The sequence below is a fragment of the Meriones unguiculatus genome, chromosome 3 (genome assembly GCF_030254825.1).
Source record: "Meriones unguiculatus strain TT.TT164.6M chromosome 3, Bangor_MerUng_6.1, whole genome shotgun sequence".
Classification (NCBI taxonomy): Eukaryota; Metazoa; Chordata; class Mammalia; order Rodentia; family Muridae; genus Meriones; species Meriones unguiculatus.
The window spans coordinates 35,020,997-35,042,087 of NC_083351.1; the positions used below are offsets into that span (position 1 = coordinate 35,020,997).

Consider the following 21,091-nt stretch of genomic DNA (forward strand, 5'->3'; position numbering starts at 1 on the left):
AGGACTCTCCCCCAGAAGCAAAATAAATAAACAAATAGATGAATAAATATTAAAGTGAAAAGAAGGTGTGGTGGGAAAAAGGAGAAAGGAGACTTAATTTTGTTTGTTTGTTTGTTTGTTTGTTTTTGAGACAGGGTTTTGCTGTGTAGCTCAGGTTGTCTCACCTGAGACCTGTAGTCTCACTTGGAACTCACCCTGTAGACCAGCCTGACTTCAGACTCATAGAGAACCATCTACCCCGGCCTCCCAAGTGCTGGGATTAAAGGCTGCACCGCCACCACCCAGCAAGACTTAATTTTTGTTGTATACATTTTGTAGTATTTGAAACTTTTGTCATTTTGTTGGCAAAAACCATACCCATATTATGTATTTATACATTTGGGGGTGGGGAGTTGAGACAGAGTCTTAATATATAGACCAGGCAAGTCTTGAACTTGTAATCTTCCCACCTCCCGGGATTACAGAAGGGTATTGCCACAGCAGCTAAAAACAACAGGTTATATAGGTAAGTGGCAACCAGCAAGTGTCATTTGGACTGAACCTGAGCCATTGCTGTGGCCACAGTCCTGCAGGACCCCTCTGTCATGATGTCCCTTGGCTCACCCAATCTGGCTGGCAGGAGCCTGCAGGACAATGTGCTCAGCAGTGGACACTTGGCACGTGAATCTGTGTGCCCCGGGGGCTCAGGAAAGGAGCCCAGGCTCTCTCCTGGATCTAACGTGCTGCTCCAGACAGTGCCTGAGCTGAAAGGGACTTGTGAGCATCATTCCCACCTCCCTGAGTTTCAGGTGAAAACTGAGGAGAGTGTGAGCACTTGCTCTAGGGACACTGGGTGGTGACAGGTGGTCTCAAATCAGAACTCAGGTTTCAAGAAAAGCACCACATGCCAGGGAGAGGCACCCATGTTTTGGGTCTCTCAGGTCTCACTTGCTTCACCAGAAGAATGGGAGCTGCAGCTCCTGCTCTTTTGTCTTGGGTGTTGTTGTTGTTCACCTCCTCACTTCCACAGGCAGAAACTGAGCAGAGAATACCCTGGCCACAAGGCACAATTTTATCCTGGATAGTGATGCTACACTTGTCTGCACTGGAGGCTCTCAGCAGAACAGCTGCTAGACGTGGTGGGAGCCTGAGTTCCCCTGAGTGGGTGAGCATGGAAGGACCAGATGGGGTGAGAAGTCGTAACCAACTGGGCAGGCCTGGCCTAGTGAGGCTGCAAGAGACTCCGAAATTTATGCAAGGGGGAGAGGGAGACAGAAGTTTCGGAGCCCTCCTCCACATCAAGCCTCCAGCTGTCCCACTCAGGGCTTTCTGCTTCCTTTTGGCAGGGGCTATTACAGTGCAGACACCCCAGCCCTACTAGTTCCTTTCATTCTTCTCCATCTCAGTTCTCCCTGCCACAACTGCTTGGACTCACATTCTTTTCTCTGCACTCCCAGTAATATGACCAGGGCCACATGGTCTTGTAGGATTCTGGTTTAGCTACAGGAAAACTACACATGCCTTCCCAGAGACATGGCCTTGAGGTGGGCGCAAGTCAAAGGTATGCCCAGATGCTCCACACTGTCCACCCGACTGGCTCATAAATAACCCACAGGCAGTAGCTCCGGCCCCACCTCCCAGTCTGCGTTTCAAATGGCTACCCCTGGTCCCCAGGGCACGGGCCTGGTCCACACACCTAGAGCTACTTTCAAAAGCCAGAACCTGGTCTTACAGTGGAGCCAATTGCATTTGCTGCCCTCAGCATTCCTGGAGATGTAGCTGAGTGTGTGAGTTAGCTCAACCTCCCCGTGCTCACACAGGCATGCCACATCTTTGCAGACGACTTAGTAGGAGGGAAAGAACTAAGATCACTGTCCAAGAAGTGAGGGTAGAGGCTATCTCAAGAGAATTTTCATGATGAAAGTCCCTGTACCATAAAGGCAGAGAAGACTCAGAGAGAGACAAGTCCTAGTGTCTATTCAACACCATCAAGCTTGTAACACTCTCTTTGCCCCATCATCCGTTTCCCACTCTACAGGAAAGGCTGAAGGGAGCGCACATCCCGCAGAAACCATAGAGAGGCATAGAGGGAAAAAAGAAGGCCCAAAGCAGAGCCTAAAATGGAAGCAGGGAGCCAGTGAGATGACTCCACAGGTAAAGGCACTTGCCACCAAGGCTGATGACCTGAGTTTGGTAGCCAGGTTTCACATGGCAGAGAGAACAGACTCCCGAAAGTTCTCCTCTGACTCTACAAATGTACACACACAAGATAAACACAGTATAACTTTAAAGCGAGACCAACAATAACCGTAGTCAGCATTGAATGCACATTGCATGGTGGGCATAGTCCCTCTACTTCAAACAGATTCTCAGCTAAATCCCACACACCTCAAGAAAGCCGACTCTCATTATGTCCATTTTGTAGACAAACTGAGACTTAGCCAGGCTACCTAACATAGCCAAGATCCCAAAATTTGTAGTTGTTAGAGCTGGGATAGAAGCCACACTCTCAATGGGCCTGATCCCCACACCCCCAGGATCAAGACGGGAGGCTTATGAAGTTGCTTACACACCCCACCCTACAGAAGCCACACTTGGTCCTCCTCACTGCCACCCAGAGAAGAGAAACTGATGGGCAGCTTCATGGAGCCCGTGAGACGTGACCTGCATATTACTTAGGGATCTCTGATTTGCTCTCAGTCCAGTCACTCTCTCTCTCTTGGTCATTATTTCCCTAAAAATCAACTGAGACATGACTTGGCACATTCTACATGATGATTCCCATAGGTAACCTCATACAGCTGGGGTAAGGGGTCACCTCAAAGTGCAGCTTAGTGGAAGTAACACTGAGGGTGGCCCTGCCACTCGGCTGAAAGATTTTAGAATAAGTGGAAGACAGAGAGGTTGTACACTGCCCAGCATGAGCCTAAGGTGCTGTGTCTTCAGGTAGCTGAATACTCAGCTAGGAGAGGCCACTAGAGAGCAGCCTGAAAGACAGCCAGTCTGAAGCCATCCACGGACAACGGCCAGAGAGTGTCCGTACAAGAGTGTCTTGGATCCTCTCCAACACAGAGCTGCAGACAAGGCCTTAGGATCCTTACCCACTTAGCACTGTCAGAAGCCTGGAGGACCCTTGGGGTACATGTAAGCACACTCCTGTCACCGCCATAAAAAAACAAAGGAAATAAAACTCCCTTTGGAAAGCTGGCTTTGACCAGAGCTGCTTCCAAGATCTTCCAACACGGAATTGTTGTCAGGATAAACAAATCAAGTAGATGGTCGAAGGGAATTGTTATTTATATCAGTTCAAACAGAAAATAGTAACTTTTATTTTAGGGTACAAAGGTCACAGTTGTTCTTTCCAGAAAATTCCACCAATACTCTCAGATACCAGTGGAATAAGAAAACACAAGCAGTTTTCAAATCTCAGTACCACAAGCTGCTAGCTTCTTGACTTTTAGACAGTCACTTTGCCACTCTGTCTAGGAAATAAACTATTTCCCTGTAGAATTAACAACCCCAGAGGGCTGTTGAAGGTATCACACGAGTTAGGGTATACGAAGCGTTTAGACCAACGCTTGGCACTGTGACTGCTCAGTTGTTACTAAGCATCTTGGTCAGGTACTGGAGAAACACACACATACACCCCATCCTACAGAGGTACCCTGAAGGGTGTGCTGTTCACAGAACCTTCGAAGAAAGCACGCACACGCGCACACGCACACACACACACACACATACACACACACACACACCATCAAAGAGAGGATGCTGAAAGCCACTGCTTCACCAGGAAGTGACTCCCCCAGCCCTGAGGCTCCTGGGTGCCATGGCATGTACGCTGCCCCATGCACTCCTGCATGTGTTTTTCAGAGTGCAGGAGTGCAGGTGGGCCGCCTGATTTTTTAAAGCCAAGGAATAGCTCCTGGAGCAAGCCAGGAATCTAGAGAAATCCAAGCTGTCCATGGTAATTCTAGAAAAACAAGCTTCCTTACAGCAATCCAGAACCTGTTCCAGACTCACTCGGTTGAAAACTCTAGAAATAATCACTCCAAATCTACCCTAGTACTGGATCTAAAGACCAGTGTTCATTTCTCCATATTATCTTCTGCTAGCTAACCAGCCCAGAAAACGTGGGATCATCTGCCAAGGTCATTTTTGCCCCTGGAGTATTGGTACGATGCTCTGACTATTAGGGAATGGAAGAGAAAGCCAGGCACTGATCCCAAGGACCTCTGTGGGTAAAAAAAAAAAATCATAGCAGGTTATATGGAATTTTCTAGTAGCTGGGACACACCCCAGGTGACACTTGAAGCAAGTTCTTTATCACTAGGCAGGTCTGCGACAGACCCTGAGAACCCATGGCCCACTTCTGTGCTTAGCACCTGGGCCTCAGAACAATACACAATGGTAAGTCAGCCAGGGCAGCAACGCAGTGGTCACTTTCCCCGAATCCCGAACATCTGTGCTGGCCTTTCTTTCACTTTTGCTTATTTTATTTTATGTTGGTGCTTCATACATACCTAGCCCTCACCCCACCACTGAGCTTCTCCCTCAGTTCGTAAGGAGAATGAGAAGTACTTCCCCCCCAACCATTCAGGGAGTCTCCCATGCTGCCAAAGACACAAACAACAAGGAAGGCGTTCTCCAGACATCCCATAGTCTGTAATTTGGCACCCAGACGCCATCACAAACGCATCCAGATAAGTGAATATGCCTGTTCCTAAAAGAATGCCTCATAGCGAAGCCACAGAAGATCCAGATGCGGCCTCAGGGGTCACCAAGTTACACTCAATATCCAGAAGCAGTAAGTACTGAAGCTAAAAGATGAAAATACCTTCCTGAAAGGGTTCATTACAGGGTTAAATCAGAATGTGCAAAATAATTAACTGCGTGCATCGTCCAGATTACACATACACACATATAACATTTAATTATGTGTAGGCATGTGTGTGAACACACGGGTAAATCAAATACAGTGCACTGAACAAGTGTACATAAGTAAATCAGGCTTTCCAGAATACTCTGGACACTGGGAACCTACCCCCCTTCTCCAGACAGAGCACACATCTTTCTGTGCTATTTTTGTCATTCGTCCTCTTTCCCTTTTCTTTCTGTGTGTCCTCCCCTTGCTCACTGTCCTCCCCACCACTCTGAGCAGTCCCCCAGATGGGAGGCTGGAGCAGGCAGGAGCCCATCTGCATCGTCCAGACATTCTCGGAGGGTGTCAGAAAATGGATCAGTAACATCCGAGTGTCTCCTGAGTGCAGGGTTAGATTCCAACACGAGGCTGATCTGGAGCTTCTCCTCAGGGCCCTGCCATGTAGGCAGTGCAGTGCACCCTGAACGTGAGTGACAGTGACAAGTGTCTCTGGGGACACGCTCCCTCCCTTCCTCTAGGAGGGATATTCCAAGCCTTGCTGGCTAGGCTCTCAGAATCCCGTGTCTGAGTTTGTAATACCTCCTCTCTCCCTTTGAGGAAAATCCGACTCGTGTCAAGTCCCGTCTCTCCAAAGAGAAAGCAGGAGTGAGCTCGTTTGCGATCTCCTTGTGTCGTCAACCCGAGTTAATAATTTACTACAAAGCATTTTTTTTTTTTTAACTCCTCTGGCAGGAGTCCTAAAAGTGATACAAATTGCCATTTTGATTGCTTTAACAGGACTTCTTCTAGAAGCCTGAGTTCATTTGCCTGTGTAATCTGTAGCCAGTAAAAGTGGAGAAAGCCTGGGGAAGGGAAAACTCCATCCACTCAGCAGCACAAAGGCTCTACCACCGCAGGCAGATGGCACCTCTGACCAGTGCTTCTCTTCACCCCAGTTCTAGGCACTCTGACCGCCTGATCCCGCCCCACCCTGCCCTACCTGTTGGGATTTCTGGTGCCTTTTCTTAGATGCTAGGGCCTAGAGTGACCCTGCTAAGTCCTGTTTCTGCTCGTCTCAATCAATGCAGCGCCTTTGACAAAGGTATTGTTGTTGTCCCTGTCTTAGAGATGAGGAAACTGAGGTGAAAGCATTGGTTGTTAGGCATCCTCTCGGAGGGGACGAAGCCCTCCTTTCTGTCTCCGGAGCTGAGCAAGGCTGGGGTCTGCAGGCTCCTTGCCTCTCAGCGCCTCATCCATGCTATTGCTACTCCACATCGCTGTCTGATGTAGCATCTCCTTAGGTCCTCACTCACCAACCGGGTCAATCTTCCACACTGCTCACACACCTGACAACCCCAGCTTTCTCCACACCTCCCACTTCGGGTTCACCTGCCCCTAACTTCCCTGAGAAACTGCTCTAGAGCCACATGCTCCAGTTTCCTGGCCATGGCCTGATCCACCTCTCATATCCCAAGCCCTGAGGTCACAGACCCCAGTTTCATCTAAGAGAAATGCATGAACACCAGGCTGATGGTCCTCAGCCCAGAACGCAGGGATGACTAACAAATCCATCTCTTCCCCAAGATGGAAGACAGGAGTTGCTCTTCCCTGATTTCTCCTGAGGCCCTGGTTCTGCCCCTCCTCAGTCAGACCACACCTTCAGTAGCCATTAGGTTTTCTTTTCTCCAGGCCAGACAGCTTCAGTTCCTTGAAAGACAAGTTTTGGGTAGAGAAGCTGGCGGGTTAGGTGGAGGAGCAGGAGAAGAGCCCTTCCGTTTTATTACCAACTTTTTGTTTGCAATTATTTTGCAATTTATTGTGTGCCTTCTGTTTTGCCTTTTTCTAATTTTCTGAGATGAGTACTTAATCATTAGACTTTTACCCTGGGGGGAAAAATGCATGCATCCAGGGCTGTGGAGCTAGTTCAGCAGTTACGAACACCAGATCCTACTGCAGAGGACCAAGGCTTGTTCTCGGCATCCACATGGCAGCTCGCAACTATCTATAACTCCAGCTTCAGGGGACATCCTACCATCTGCCGGCCTCTGAGAGCACTGCACACACATGGTGCAAGCACAGACATGCAGGTCAAAAGGTGAAGGGATTTGACAAATGTTTTCAAGGTCACGATCCTCCCTAAGGTGCGGCTTTGGCTTCACAGCTCAGCTATGGAGTAGGAGCACAGCTAGATGCTCTCATCTTTTGTGTTTTTTCACTGAGATTTAAATTTTTTGACACATTTTCCCCCCCAGGAAGTTTACCTTGGGGTGTTTCTGGGTTTGTTTTTGTTGTTATTTTGAGCAAATTAAAACAAACTAAGGGCTCTCACATATAGGAAGGAATGCCTTGTTTTGTTTGTTTCCTTTCCAAAAAAAAAAAGTAATTGCACTTAGTGTGCGTGTGTGAACATGCATGTGTGAGTATTGAGTGTCATGACACACAGCTGGAAAGCAGAAAAACCTGTAGAAATCAGTTCTGTTCTTCCACCACATGGGTACCCAAGATCAAATTCATGTCATCAAGCTTTAAGCACCTTTATCCACTAAGCCATGTCACTAGAACTTGTTTTGAATCTTCAAATATATTTTCTTTGGACTGTGCGTTTTTCATTTTATTGCACTGTGGTCAGAGAACAGGGTCTCTAGCATGAGTGTCTGGAATTGCTCAGACTTGCTGTCCCACCTGGGGTCTTGTAAGCTGTCTCCTCATGCACCCTCCTTGTGTATTTCAAGACTCTGTGGTTCTGCTCTCTGAGAGTGATCCGACTGCCTCTGCTGGAATTAAAGGTGTGTGCCACCACACCTGGCAAACATAGAGGCCTTAGGTTCTTTTATTTATTATGTATACAATGTTCTGTCTGCATGTACACCTGCACCCCAGAAGAGGGCAACAGATCACATTGTAGACTGTTGTGAACCACCATGTTGCTGGGAATTGAACTCAGGATCTCTGGAAGAGCAGCCAGTGCGCTTAACCTCTGAGCCACCTCTCCAGGCACTCTTACAAACATCCCTGCCAGCATTTTGTCAGCATGAGCTCTTCTTCGGATTTCTAAATTTTTGCAAGATAGCATGGGATTATTCACTAGCGATTTTTGCTTCTGGTATTTGAGACTCTGAGGTTAAGAGTGTAGAAATTCAGATTGCTCTGCTATCTTCCTAGGAATTGTTTCTGTTATTGTTAATCAAGAATGCCTTTGTCTTTGGGGAGGTTTGGGACCTTAGAATTTATTTCCTCTGGTAGTGATATTATCAGCAACCTTTCTGTCTAGAATTGGCTGGTCTATAGTGTCTAGATAGTACAGGATTTGATCTCTATATATTATCTATCATTATTCAAATTCTTTCTATTGCACCTTGTTTTAAGTTGTTTTCTATAAACAAAATGTTTATATGTTTTGGTTATTTTATATATCTTATTATCTGGAAGCTCTTTTTTCCCTTTTTTTGGGGGGGGGGTTGTTGAGACAGGGTTTCTCTGTGTAGCCCTGGCTTTCCTGGAACTCACTTTGTAGACCAGGCTAGCCTCAAACTCAGAGATCTGTCTGTCTGCCTGCCTTCCAAGTACTTTCCAAAGGCATGACCACCATGCCCAGCTTATCTGGAAGTTTTTAGCTTGAATATTTCCATATAGTTCTAGCCTTTAGGATCTCCAACTTTTAGTTTGTCTTGCATTTCCCTTTTTCCTTCTTCCTTCTTTTACTGAGAATTCTCTGTATCTCTCTTTGTCTCTTCTGGCTTGGAATCCATGCATTCTGTCACACATAACACGTATTAGTGGGAATCCTCCAGTTCCCCACACGTGTGCCTCTACCTGGGCAGTATGGAGTGTTGGCGTACTGTAATTTAATTTATCCCCTTGTCATTGTTGTCTGACATTATTATCTCTTTTTCTACTTGTTTATAAATCTCCCAAAAGTAGCATGTTTTGGACAGTCAATATAGCTTATTGAAGAATCCTATTAGATTATTCTTAGTTTGTCGTTGCATTGGTTACTGTTTTACTTCTTAAAACCTACTCTGTCCTGTGTTTTGTGTCCTTCTTGTAGGCAATGTACAGTTGAGTCCACTGGCTTTTCTTACACACTCTGTCTTTTGCCATCTTTTGATGGTACATTCAGATCACTTACATTGGGGTGATTCTTAACAGGACTGAATTAAAGCTGCTCTTTACAGCTTTCTATTTCGTGGACCCATTCTTTGCTTGATTCCCCTTGATTCCCCTAATAAAAGGAATAAACTCTCACTTTATTCCTTTTCCCATGATCCTGTTTTGTTTCTTCCATTAGCACCTCGCTTATACTTGTTGTAAAGTTCTTAAAAATTACAGTACTCTCTTTGGAATTTGTAATGCATATTCATTATGCTGTCCACCTCCAAAATGACATTACTTCTCTTCATTGTTAGTACATTTCCTACTTCTCCCCTTCTGCCCCCAGAACATTGTTGCAGTTTATTTCCTGTGTCTATTTATATTAGTCACCCCATCTAACGTTTCTATTGTTAATTTAGACTAGTGGTTTTAGGCCAATTAATAATAATAAAAAAAACATAGTTTTATTATATCCTCATTCTTTCTCTGGCTACCTTCTTTGTGCAGCTGAGTTTCTGACCTGTGTAATTTCTCTCTCCCTTAAATACTCGAACCTTCCCTTTCTAATGTCTTCAGATTTGTTGGCTGCATTTCACGTGTATGAGTATTTTGGCTGCACTGTGTGTATCACAGAAGCGCAGGACCTACGGAGGTCGTAAAAGGACGTCCGAACTCCCTGGAGCCACAGCTACAGAGGGTTATGAGCCGCCGTAGGGGTGCAAGAATGACAAATGTTCTTTCACCTCCAAGCCATCTCTCCAGCCCCTTCAATATTGTTTTCATTCATTCTTTGAGAATTTCATATAATGTATTTTGATCACATTAAGCCCCACTCCTCCCCATAGCTCCTCCCAGACCTACTTCCTTTTTCCAACCCTCTCAGCCTTACGTCCTTTCGTTTTGTTTTGTTTCTTACTATCCCGTTAGCTCCAGATTGTGCTGCCTATGTACTTCGGCTCCTGGGTTGGGCCATCCACTGGCGTGTGGCTGGTTTGTCAGGAGGCACGTCCTTCAGCTTTCGTCGCATTAAGTATTAAACCCCATCCCCTGCTTACACAGTTTCCAACCAGAAAGCACTGTAATTCTTTACTTCCTTCCTCTAATAACACGGTGGGATCCTATTTCTATTTTACTTGGTTTTTTGTTTGAGACAGGGTTTCCCTGTACAGCATAGACTGGCCTCAAACTCGTAGAGATCTGAGTGCCGTGATTAACGGCACGCATCACCATGCCTGGAGACATTCGGGTTTCTATTTTCTCATTTCTCTTGTGATTTTGTCTTTGACCTTCTGACATTTGGCGGTGACGTGCATCTACACAGATATTTTGCATTTTGTCCTGGCTGGGGTTCTCTGAGATTCCTGCATCTATGGGTTAGTCTCCGGTTAATCATTTTGGAAAATATTTGGCCATTACTATTTCAAATATTTATTCATTTTCTCTTCTCACACTTCCATTACATACTTGTGGCTCCTCTTTAAATTTCCCCACAGTTAGGAGTATCCTCTCTCTTTCTCCTCCCCTTTCTCTCTCTGCATTTCCGTTTGGGAGCTTCCTGTTGATGCATCTTCAGGCTTGATTATTCTTTGGCAAGCTGCATCCAACCTACTGGCACGCCCACCAGAGGTAGTCTAGATTTCTGTTCCTCTCTTTATTTCTAGCATTTCCTTTTGAGTCTTCCAATCATTTGCTATTGCACACACATGTTTTTGCGTGCTGCCTACCTTTTCCACTCATGCAAACAACATATCAATTATACTTACTTTAAGCTCTCTAAAGTGTCCAAAATCAGTGTTGTGTGCAGCTCTTCTTGTGAGGCCTATTTTCTCTCCTCTTGCTTTTGTTTTTTCTCTTGCCTAATATTTTTTGTTGAAGTGTGCAGATGAGGTGGAGGGGTTATTGCTCAGAAGAACGGTGTTTGTAGCCAGGGTCCTGAGGTTCAGTCTCCAGCCCGACACACTGAAGGAAGTCTTGAAATGTACAGGTGATGCCTCGAGTAGCCGGAATGGCAGTGAGCAGGGCTTCCGTGTGAGGCTCCGTGTTCTTGTGGGGGTCTCTAACTTTGTTTTCTCGTGCTTCTTCAGATTTTGCTGCAACTGTTTGCCCTGTGACCTCGGTTTTCTGATATGTCCAGAAAGTCTGTTTGTTTTCCATGTGTTCGGCTTTATTTTTGCTATGAAGACGAGAATGACAACTTCTGAACTCCATCTCAAAGAAATGAACTTGGAAGCCTCTAATGTCTCCCAAAGTCACAGTTCGGCAGCTCAATGACACTCTTTAGGAGCAGACACACCCTTAAACGATAAACGATTGTTTATTCAATTTCAAGTCAAGAGTTACTGTCTCTTGGGGGTTCAGGATACGTGCAGGTATGTGTGCATAACTGTGTGTGCATCTGTATGTGGGGTGGACCTGGGGCAGAAGTAACCCTCACATGCCGCCCCCCTCATCTTGGGGAGACAGTCTTTCACTGGATCTTAGGGCTCCCCAAGTTGGTCTAGTGATCCCCAGAGATCTGCCTGTCTCCACTCCCCAGCGCTGGGATTACATTCTCATGCCACTGCACAGTTCAGGGCGTGTCTGTGTTTTATGCTGGTGGCTGACTCCTCACATCTCAGGCAAACACTGTACCACTGAGCTACACCTGCAGCCCCGCATGTGTGTAAGTGGGAGCTAATATAAACTCAGATATTTAGGATATTTTTCCCACTCTACGTTCTCTGCTGTGTTTCTAGTTCCTCAACTCTTATCTCCTAAACTATTAATTTTCTATTCAGCTGTTTCTTAGCAGGCATTTACCCTGTCATTGAACTTTTAATTCCAATGGGTACCAACTATTTTTATTGATAAGTGTGCTTTTTTAATATGTTTCATTTTCTTAAAGATGTTTTGGTCTTTTATAGTGGCTTCCAATTCTGTCATCACTTCAGTCACTTTATAGTTTCTTTCAATTTGTCTGTTATCTTAGGTTCTTGGAGTTCCATTCTCTGGCTCTCTCCTGACTCACTCTCATTTTCTTGCAAGGTTTACATCTTTTAAGTTCTGAGATCATTTTTAGCAGCTGTGGCTTATTCTGTAGGCATGGGGTAAACACTGGATTATAGAAGGGTCAAGACAAAAGTATTTTCATGTGCTTCTCTGAGCCATCTCTTCGGATCTCACTGACATAGTTCAGTTAATTTAAAGTTTTACTTGGGTTTCTTACGCAAACTATGAAACGAGACCCACACCTGGATATAGCACAGGTTTGAGGTTTCAACTTCTTGTTGGAAATTTTTATTCCGTTCTGAGTTTCATGCAGTTGGCTTCTCTCAAGATAAGGGTGAGCCTGGCCTGTGGCTCTTTTCCCAGACAGTGTGGGCCTTCCAGCTTATTGGTTCCAACTCCCACATCATATAGATCATGTCTCTGCCAAAATCTGCAGCAAACTCCAAGCCTTATTTCCTAGAAATGCCTCAGGATGGGTGCCCTGGGCCATCAGGGCATCAGCTCTGGGAGCTCTGGCTCTAGGCCCCCTCTTAGCTTCAGTCCCGGAGGAATTATCTGTCTCACAACCTCAGGCACCAAAAGCAGTTCATTGTTGCTCTTGGTGCAGGCTCCTATCATTTGAGATAGGAAGGGATCCTGAAGCAGACCCGACCTCCTTAACAATCAAGTCTATGCATAAAAAACAAGACAACAACAACAACAAACCCAGGAAAGGTTTGGTTTTATGGTTTTGAAGAGCTTTGTGAATGCTGAACTTCTTAAGCCAAACTTCCAGAGTGGCTTCAAAACTAAACAAGCTGTTGGACAAGAATGGCTGGTTATTTTGTCCTTGTTAATTTGTATTTCGTTCTTTGAGCTGGGGTCTCACAGGCCCCAGGATGGCTCAGACTCACTGATAGCCGAGGATGCCTGAACTTCTGATGCCCCTACCTCGACCTCTGAGGTGCTGGGATTCTGGGAACTACCACACCTAGTTCATGTGGTGTGGGGACTGCATCCACGGCTTTGTGCCAGCCAAGCGCTCCTCTAGCTAAGTCACATCCCCAGACCTTTTCTCTTTTTTAAATTGCAAATATCGGTCAGCATCCTTTGAGGAGAAACATTTCTGCCCAAGTCAGTTCTCACATGGCACCTCAGGCTGTATCCGCCATTATTTCTTTATGCAGCACACCGTAACACAGGTGGTTCATGTCACTGACACGGCATGTCTGTGAAATTTCCTGGATAAATGAATGAATAAATGAATGAGAGCATGACCCAGCAAAGTGCAGGAAGCTCTGTGACAACCCTCTTGTAATCCTAAACCCCACAGACACAGAATTCGCCTGTCACCAAAAAGAGTAGAATAGACAGGAGGGGTAAAATGTAAACATGTCAAAATAAAAATAAGAGATGGATTCCTATTAATTTCAGTAAGTCGGGGGATGCTGGAGCTTAAATGGATCTCGAGGATGGTCTAGTCCAGTTCAGCACCACAAATGCAGAAACAGTGGCCTGAGAGGCCAGCCCCAAGCTATCACTAGGAGTGTACCCTTGTACCATAATACCTCACCTGGTCATCCCCCAAGAATTTCCACAGACACAATGATTTAGGGGAAGCGACCCTTGCATCTGATCTGCAGGAAGATAAAAATGCCCCGTGGCTTAGACAATGTTTTCAAAGCTTCCCAGGAGCAAGCCGGTATTTGCAAGGCAGGGTCTAGACAGCAACGCCAAGAAGGCCGAGTCCCCAGAGCCCAGGTCATTTTCACACTTGTGTCTCTCAGAGGTGAGAGAGATGGTGATCTAGGGACCTCTAGGGGTCTCGAAAGCAAGACTCACTGAACACTGTCACTGTCTCATTCTGAAGACAGTTAAGTGACACAGTGTGTGTCGCGGGGAGGGGGTCCTGTACTCCCCTTTCCTCATGCTTGGGAATGAGGCCTCCGCTCACTCCTGTCTGGCCATAGACATTCCCTCTGCTCCCTGCCAAGGACTGAGTATCCACACCTGACCTTGACTCCGGGCTTGCTGAGCTCCCGTGGCTAAGACACTGTACCAGTCTCACGGGGCCTTCTTGCAGAGGGGTGATGGGGTTCTTGTGGGGTTCTAGAAAGATGTGTCAGTATGGCTCCCTGTGAAATCTGGCATTGCAGGTAGTGAACAGTAAGCACACTGGCCATGACACTACAGTAATAGTTAACACGCTGTGAGTTCGGAGTTCAAACAGGGAGACAAGAGGGTGTGGGTTTATGGGCCATGGCTGACTCACAAGAGTGGGCCCAGACCAGGGGAATGGACGTATAACCAGGTGTAGGTTGATGTCCATGCAGGAGACCAGTGATCAGCAGCTTAGAGAGTGAACAACATTAAGAAAGAGGTAGTCATCATGGCACCTGCCACCAAGCACTTGCCACGCTGTTCCTGGTATCCACACACATGTGCATGCTTATATACCTGCATACGCCAGCCTGAGAGACACAGTCAGCAACGCTCTTGACACAGAAGTAGCCCTGCCATTGCCACGCTGTGGGGTGTGGGTTGGAGAGAGCAAGAGCTGCTTAGGGGGCAGCAAAGGGACACAGGACAGTGAAAAGTCCTGTAAAGGACAGAAAACCACAAGCACTTCCTGTGGGGCAATGGGCTGCAGAAAGAAAGAGCCAATGCCACAGAAGGGGTGGGGCAAGAGGCAAGGGCACTGGGGTCTTTGGGATTTGTGATCCCAAAGCAACCTCGGAAGTCCTCACCTCTATATCCCGTCCTGGGATTTGAGTCCCTGGCTGCCTGTCACTCAGGTACTATTACAGCCCCATGCTGGCATTCCTTCAGACCTTTGCTCGTGCTGTTCCAGCTGCCCGGAAGACCCTCTCCAGCCAATGCTACCATCTCCACGGGCCCAGATCTGCCCAGATCACTGAGGGCATCTCCTCCAGGAACCTTCCTGCTCTTCTGGCTTGGCACATGTGTCTTCCTATCCTTTCTTACCCTCCTCTACCTCCTCATGGTAGGACACACATCACCAAGGAGAAAAATGAGGCCCCTGAAGCCAGAGCGTCATTTTCTCTCACAGTGCCCATACCTTTATCTGGTCCCTGGTAGCCGCTGGGTGATGTCAACAAACCAGCCCCTTCCCAGGGATGGGATACTCATAGGATCAGGCAGAGCTAGAAACCCATCTGCCTGCTGTCCTGTAGAAGAGCCACCATACAGTGGCAAGGCTGCTCAGGAGGGCAGGAGGCCCTTCTGGTGGCTTTCTGTTAGACAAGGAACAGGCCATCTCCCGATTTAACCCCCTGTGACCTTTGAACTTCCCAGGAGGTCAGCAGCGCGTCCCCCTTCCCCAGCTGTCTTTCTGTCTCTAGCCCAATGGGAGGGAGGGCCCTGGGCCCGTTCCATTTTGCACCCGTATTGATCTGTTGGCAGCAATGGGCTGGATAATTAGCCAGGAATTAGGGTTTCTATTACAGCCAGGAGGCTGCTCCAGCTGATTTATCACCTGAATAATTTACTGTGATTGAAAGGAAATTAAAATGAACTCCATTTGACAACTGTGAGCTTTTATGGGCTTTAGTGAAGGCTCAAAAGCCAGATTAATAGCCTGGTGTTGGTTAATAGTCTGCTGAGGGTAAATACAGCAGGCTGCAATCGGCCACGTCCTCTCAGTGGCCGGAGGAGGGACCCCCTCTGCCAGAGCCAGAGCCAGAGCCCACCACAGCGACAGACAGCATCAACTCGAGTTTTACCGAAACAGATTCCACGGCGCATTTACGCACATGCGCGCGCACGCACACACACATACACACACAGATATAGACACACACACTCACATCAGCAGTTTCTCTTTTATGCCCCTCTTCTGCTCCGCTGAGGTGATTTTTACTCACTCCCCAAGTAGGGAAAACAGAATTGCTTTTTCAATAACCATTCTGAGAAGGAAGTGTTTCATTGCCCCAGAGTGGGCCTCGTTAACCCCTTCCACCATGGCAAAGAGATTTCTGAGTTTCTCTGTGCACGCCTGAGCAGGGCTGGCCACCCTCGGAGTAGAGCTTGGCAGGACAGGCTCACAGGAGTGACCTCAGGACCATCCTGACACTAAGACAATGACGTTGTGCCCAGGAATCAGGTAGGTGACCCGTCCAGGCCCATGTACATCCTGGAATAATCCACAGACTGTCTGAGGAAGGCTAGGAAGAATGCTAGCCTGTCCAAGGATTGCTCTCTGAACCCCAGGAACACAAAGCCCCATGAAACCATCTTGCACAACATGAGGACAGAGAAGAGCCTGAGGTTGGTCCCCAGTTCCACAGTCTCAACAATCCTGGGTCAGAAAATGGGTATACGGTCTCTTTTAAAGCTCAGTTCCATATGCAGGGGCTCCCAGGTATGACCCAGCCTGCTTAGAGGACACTTAGAGGGAAGGTCCAATGTGGGCTACATTAAGTCCTTGGGAAGCTGAATGTTCTCATTCGTAGGTGAGGACACGCCTGTCATTATTGTTAGGTGGCTGTCATTGTTAGTTGCTGCCACTGTCCATCATGATTATACAAATAAGGAAACTGAGGTCCAGGAAAAAGCGAGGTGTTCACCAGAGCAGAGGCATGGCTCAAATCAAGGGTCCCCAGCTCCTCAGTCAGTACATGGTCTTTATTTTCCTCATGAGGTCATCCAGTGACAGCATGCTCTGGGCCAAGCCTCGAAGCCACAGATTCAGGCGGCTCGCCTTGCTGGCAAATGAACGAGGTCTCTAGGGGCAGCAGCGCAGGAGCCCACTTCTTAGCCTCACTACAATAGCACTCTGGGGTGCCACAAGGGTCACAGGCGGAGCCCATGAGTCAGGAGACAGTGGGCAGGATGGAACTCAGAAGGCGACAGGGAATGTACCCTGATGCACATGCCTTCCCCAGCTGCAGCCCCTTGCTCAAGCCATCATTTGTCCATAGTGACTGGGAACAGGGCACGGGGGTATGTCATTCATAGTCCAATGCCTGCGTGTGTGCAGGGTGGCCTCGTAGCCTCACCTTCCATCTCTCCTCATTACAGCATGCCACAGGGAGGTGAAGCAGATTAACCAGAAAACACTGAGTCAGTCATTAGCCTGTCTTTGCTAGGCCTGCCTCAGAACTCGCAGACAGGCCCACACCAGGCCACAGAGTTCTGAAGGACACCATAGAAACGCGTCTTCCGGAGCCTGCAGCCCAGACGTCCACCCTGTTGGGCCTTCTCTCTACCTGAGCCCATCTTGTCCTTGAGATCCCATGTGGCATTCCCTCCTCAGCGTTGCTGCTCCCAGTGCCACCTCGCTCTCCTACTCAGCACTCCACATCACCCAGAGAACTTTCTCATTTGTCCGAGGCTCCTCAGAGGTGTTGACAGAGGTGATACCTGGTTCGTGCCTCTGTCCCCTCCAAGCCTGGCACTGTGCTGGGCCCACTGCCTGTGCAGGAGGTGTGTTGGACAAGGGAGCACCTGAGTGAGTGAGGAGGTGCCTGGCCAGCTCTGGGATGCCTCTGAGTGGAGGCTGGGTCTTGAGCCACCTTCCCAGGCACTTAAGTGGGTTATGTGGAACACAGCTTTAGGGGTTCTGGAAGACTCCCATGAAACACAGAGGGGCTCGCTGGCGCTCAGTGTCTATGTTTCATTCACACTGGCTTAATGGAGATGTTGGCAACCAGGTACAGAGCCTGGACCCGCACCCTTGGTCACTCATTCACTGGACCATCTCACACAACTCAGATCAAACGCAGCATTTACTATCTCACAGAAAGACTCAGCAGCAGAAAGCAGCCTCTGTGATGGAAGTCGGCTCTTCTCCCCAAAGCCCAGGCTCTGGAGCGGATCAGCTTTGCCCAGCGCCCATGCATGTCGTTAGGAGAGATGTCATTTGACATGTAAGAGGACCCCCTGACTCAGATCTCCAGCACCACCTCCCACCCTGTTCCCTGAATCCCGGCCACACGGGGTCTTTACGCTCCTCCTCTCTCCCTCTCGCCTCAGGGCCTTTGCCCGTGCTGTTCACTCCTCTGGGCACATCCATCCCTCCACACTCACATCCCTTGTTGTTTATGATGGCAGCCTCCCAGCCAGCTCAGCCTCTGCCTCAGGTTCTCACACCTGAGAACCTTAGAACCTTAGGACCTAAGGCCTCAGGACCTTAGACATCTCCAGCACCCAGCTGTGATTCTTCTATAGGTTTCCCGGGACAAGCCCAAGCTTGTCTGCTCCCTGATGGACACATAGAGCCTGGCTCTGTGCCTCACCAATGCTAGACAATTGTCAATGTTTGCTAAATGAACACTTGCTCAGCAGCCTTGAGCATGTCGCTTTGCCTCTACAAGCCTCAGTTTCCCCTATCTAAAAGCAAACTGGCTAAACCATCTCTAACAGTTCCTATGGGATCAGCGCAGAGAAGAGCCATGACAGAAGGCTACCTGGCCCTGGAGGCCTTGCCCACACCTCAGGTGTCAAGAGCTCTTCCTGGCCCACAAGCGCTAAGGCCAGCTGGTGTCAGACTAACCTGTCAGAGCAGGCCCCTCTGACGACTGACCCCGTGCCTGGGATACCCACGCCTGTAAGCAGTCCCGTGATATCAAGCATAGGCCAAGCATCGTGAGGTACCGTCCTATACTCCACAGCAGTGAACCCCAAGCCACAGAGTGGTTTCATGTTTAGGTCATGTTCCTGACTGACACAGATGATAAAAACCGCCTGAAGTGACCCGAGGATCATCACAGACACCCCTATCCAAAAAGTCCTCGGAAAGCACGCCATTCATTAGTGGCAGAGCAGCCAGAGGGCAAGAAGCCTCAGAGTGCCCCAGCTAGTCCTGGCCTTGTGGGATATGGTGACCAGCCAGCCTTGGCCAAAAGCAATGAAAGATCCACTCGGTGAAGAGCCTCGCCCTCACCATGCCAGAGGCTGGCTCAGGCCTGCACCATGGCGGCAGGTGTGGGGACAGGTGTCCCGGGCAGCATACCTGCTCCGGCTTGATGGGCTCCGTGGTGGTGAAGATGTCTGCGTAGTGCTGCCTCTCAAACACACGGTCCAGCACCTCCAGCTGCTGTTGTGTGAACAGATCTCCCCGCATCTGCTTCCGGAGGAAGTCTCTGCCTGGAAGCGAGTGGCCGTTTGGCACTGGAGACTCCTGGATACCTTGGATGAGCACGAGAGAGAAAGGGTCAGCGGAGGCTGTTCTACCAGTATTACCCCAAGCGTGGGAAGGGGGCCTGAGGGACAGCACCCTGCCCCTCACAGGATTTGGGCCAGGGGCTGCCTGGACAGGGTCACCCGCTGGTAAATGGCACAGCCAGCCTCCCGTAGTCACACACCAGGCACTGTGCAAAGCCCTCCTGTCACCTCCCTTACTTTTCACAGCGACCCCCCCCCCCATATATGTGCCCCTAGTGTTTGTGTGCTAGAGTTTGATAGCCAGTGATCATTTAGAGGTGGTGGGACTTTTAAGAGCAGAGATTTAGTGGAGGAGGTCACAAGACTAGTCCCTGCCTTCGCTCTGGCCTTCTGTCTGGTGGTGCCTATTCCTCCGGCTTCCTCCCCCTCCTCTCTTCTTTTCTTTCTTTCACACAAGTGTGTGCCCGGTTTCACAAGGCTTCGCCAAGGCTGAGCTGGTGCTACAGGTTTGACCTTCCAGAACCACGGGGCGAATAAGCTTCTTTATAAAGCTGCCTGCCCCGAGGAACTTCATTTACAAAAAGCAAAAAAGGAACCAAGAACCAACTCAGGATATTGCTGGTTTCCCTGTTTCACAGATGAAAATTCCAGTCCTAGAGAAATGAAACCATTTTTTTTTGCCTGAGTATTGGAGCTCAGGATGACTCGGGGGATTAGCCACGGGTGTCACCGCCCCTCCTGTACCTCCCCTGTCGATGACCTCATCCTGCACATGTGTCACCACCACTGTGACCAGTCTCTAGCGGTGTCCTAGGAGGTTAGTCACACCCTAAAATCACAAAGCCTATCAAAATCACAGCTACACTGGCCCTGAGCCAGTATTTTACAGTATTTTCTAGCTGGCCCGTGGATATGGAAAGTGATAGATACACAAAGTCCTTGCAACAAAAGGCTGGAAAGAGCCCAAGGTTATTGCCCGAGAGCTGGCTGAATGGACTGTGGGATTACTTGGGCGGTGGAAAGCCATGCAGCAGCGAAAAGGAAGCAAACCAAGATGCAAAGCCAGTCACGCACACCACGGTTCTGTGGTGCAAGCAAGCCGGGGCGTAAGATCCTGAGCGTGGTTCACGCTGCTGTGAGTGAAAGAAGAAAAGACGGCTCCATGTGTTCTCACGGGTGTCCAGGTGTGCTCACACTGGGTGACATCTTATTCTCTATCATGTAAAATGTAATAAGAATACTGCACATGATAAACATGGTATGGACCGTACATGTGACACTTCTGGGCCTTGTTTCGGAACCTAAAAGTGTTGCCTATTCGGAAGTGTAAGTTAAGAAAGTAGCCGGGTGAGGTGGTGCACACCTTTAATCCCAGCACTCGGAGAGGCAAAGGCAAGCGGATCTCTGTGAGTTCGTGGCCAGCCTATCCAGGACAGCCAAGGCTACCCAGAGAAACCCTGTCTCAAAAACAAACAACAGCAACAAACACTGAAATCAACCAAACAAAAAGAAAGTATTCTACTGAGCTACCCACTGACCGTGTCTGTCTCTGGGGATGGTGTTTATATTTCAAAAGAAATACAATGAGTTATTAACTTGAAAAAAGGGGTGAACTGTCTCTTGTGTGTCTTGGGTTTGACCTGTTCAAGATGAAAGCAAGCATGAGAGCAGAGTTTTCCTGACAGAAAATGGCCACCAGGGCTGATGATTGCCCAGGATTCTCTAGGACAGTTGTCCCTACAGACTGGTAAGAGGCTGTGGAAACCACGCCCAGGTGGGGCTTCTGCTTGTACCGCTGGAATCCATGAGAGCATCGCCAAGGGTCAGCTCTCCCACTGAGAGGAGCCACATACCCCAGGCCTTCTCCAGCCTCTGCCCCAAGAAGCACATGATGCCCTAGATGTCATTGTCATTTCGAAGCTCCACCCATGTGACACATGAGGCCAAACTGAGGAGCCTGAAGTGGTGGGGTCTTGTATTCCTGGGCCTCAGGCAGAAGGCAGTGCTCCAGCTGCTCTGTCTGTGGAGCCGGAGGTTTGAATAGACACCAGCTTTGGCTATTTGCCT

At 48.4% G+C, this 21,091-nt stretch overlaps 1 protein-coding gene across 4 annotated transcripts in view; it reads right to left on the reverse strand.

Moving 5' to 3' along the window:
* Positions 1-21,091, reverse strand: part of Pax5 (paired box 5) — a 184,451-nt gene that overhangs the window by 102,252 nt on the left and 61,108 nt on the right. For all 4 annotated transcript variants that reach the window (XM_060379851.1, XM_021645981.2, XM_060379850.1 and 1 more), the window contains one exon: positions 18,873-19,048. In XM_060379851.1, coding sequence (XP_060235834.1) covers positions 18,873-19,048 — 176 coding nt within the window. The remainder of the gene's footprint in view (positions 1-18,872; positions 19,049-21,091) is intronic.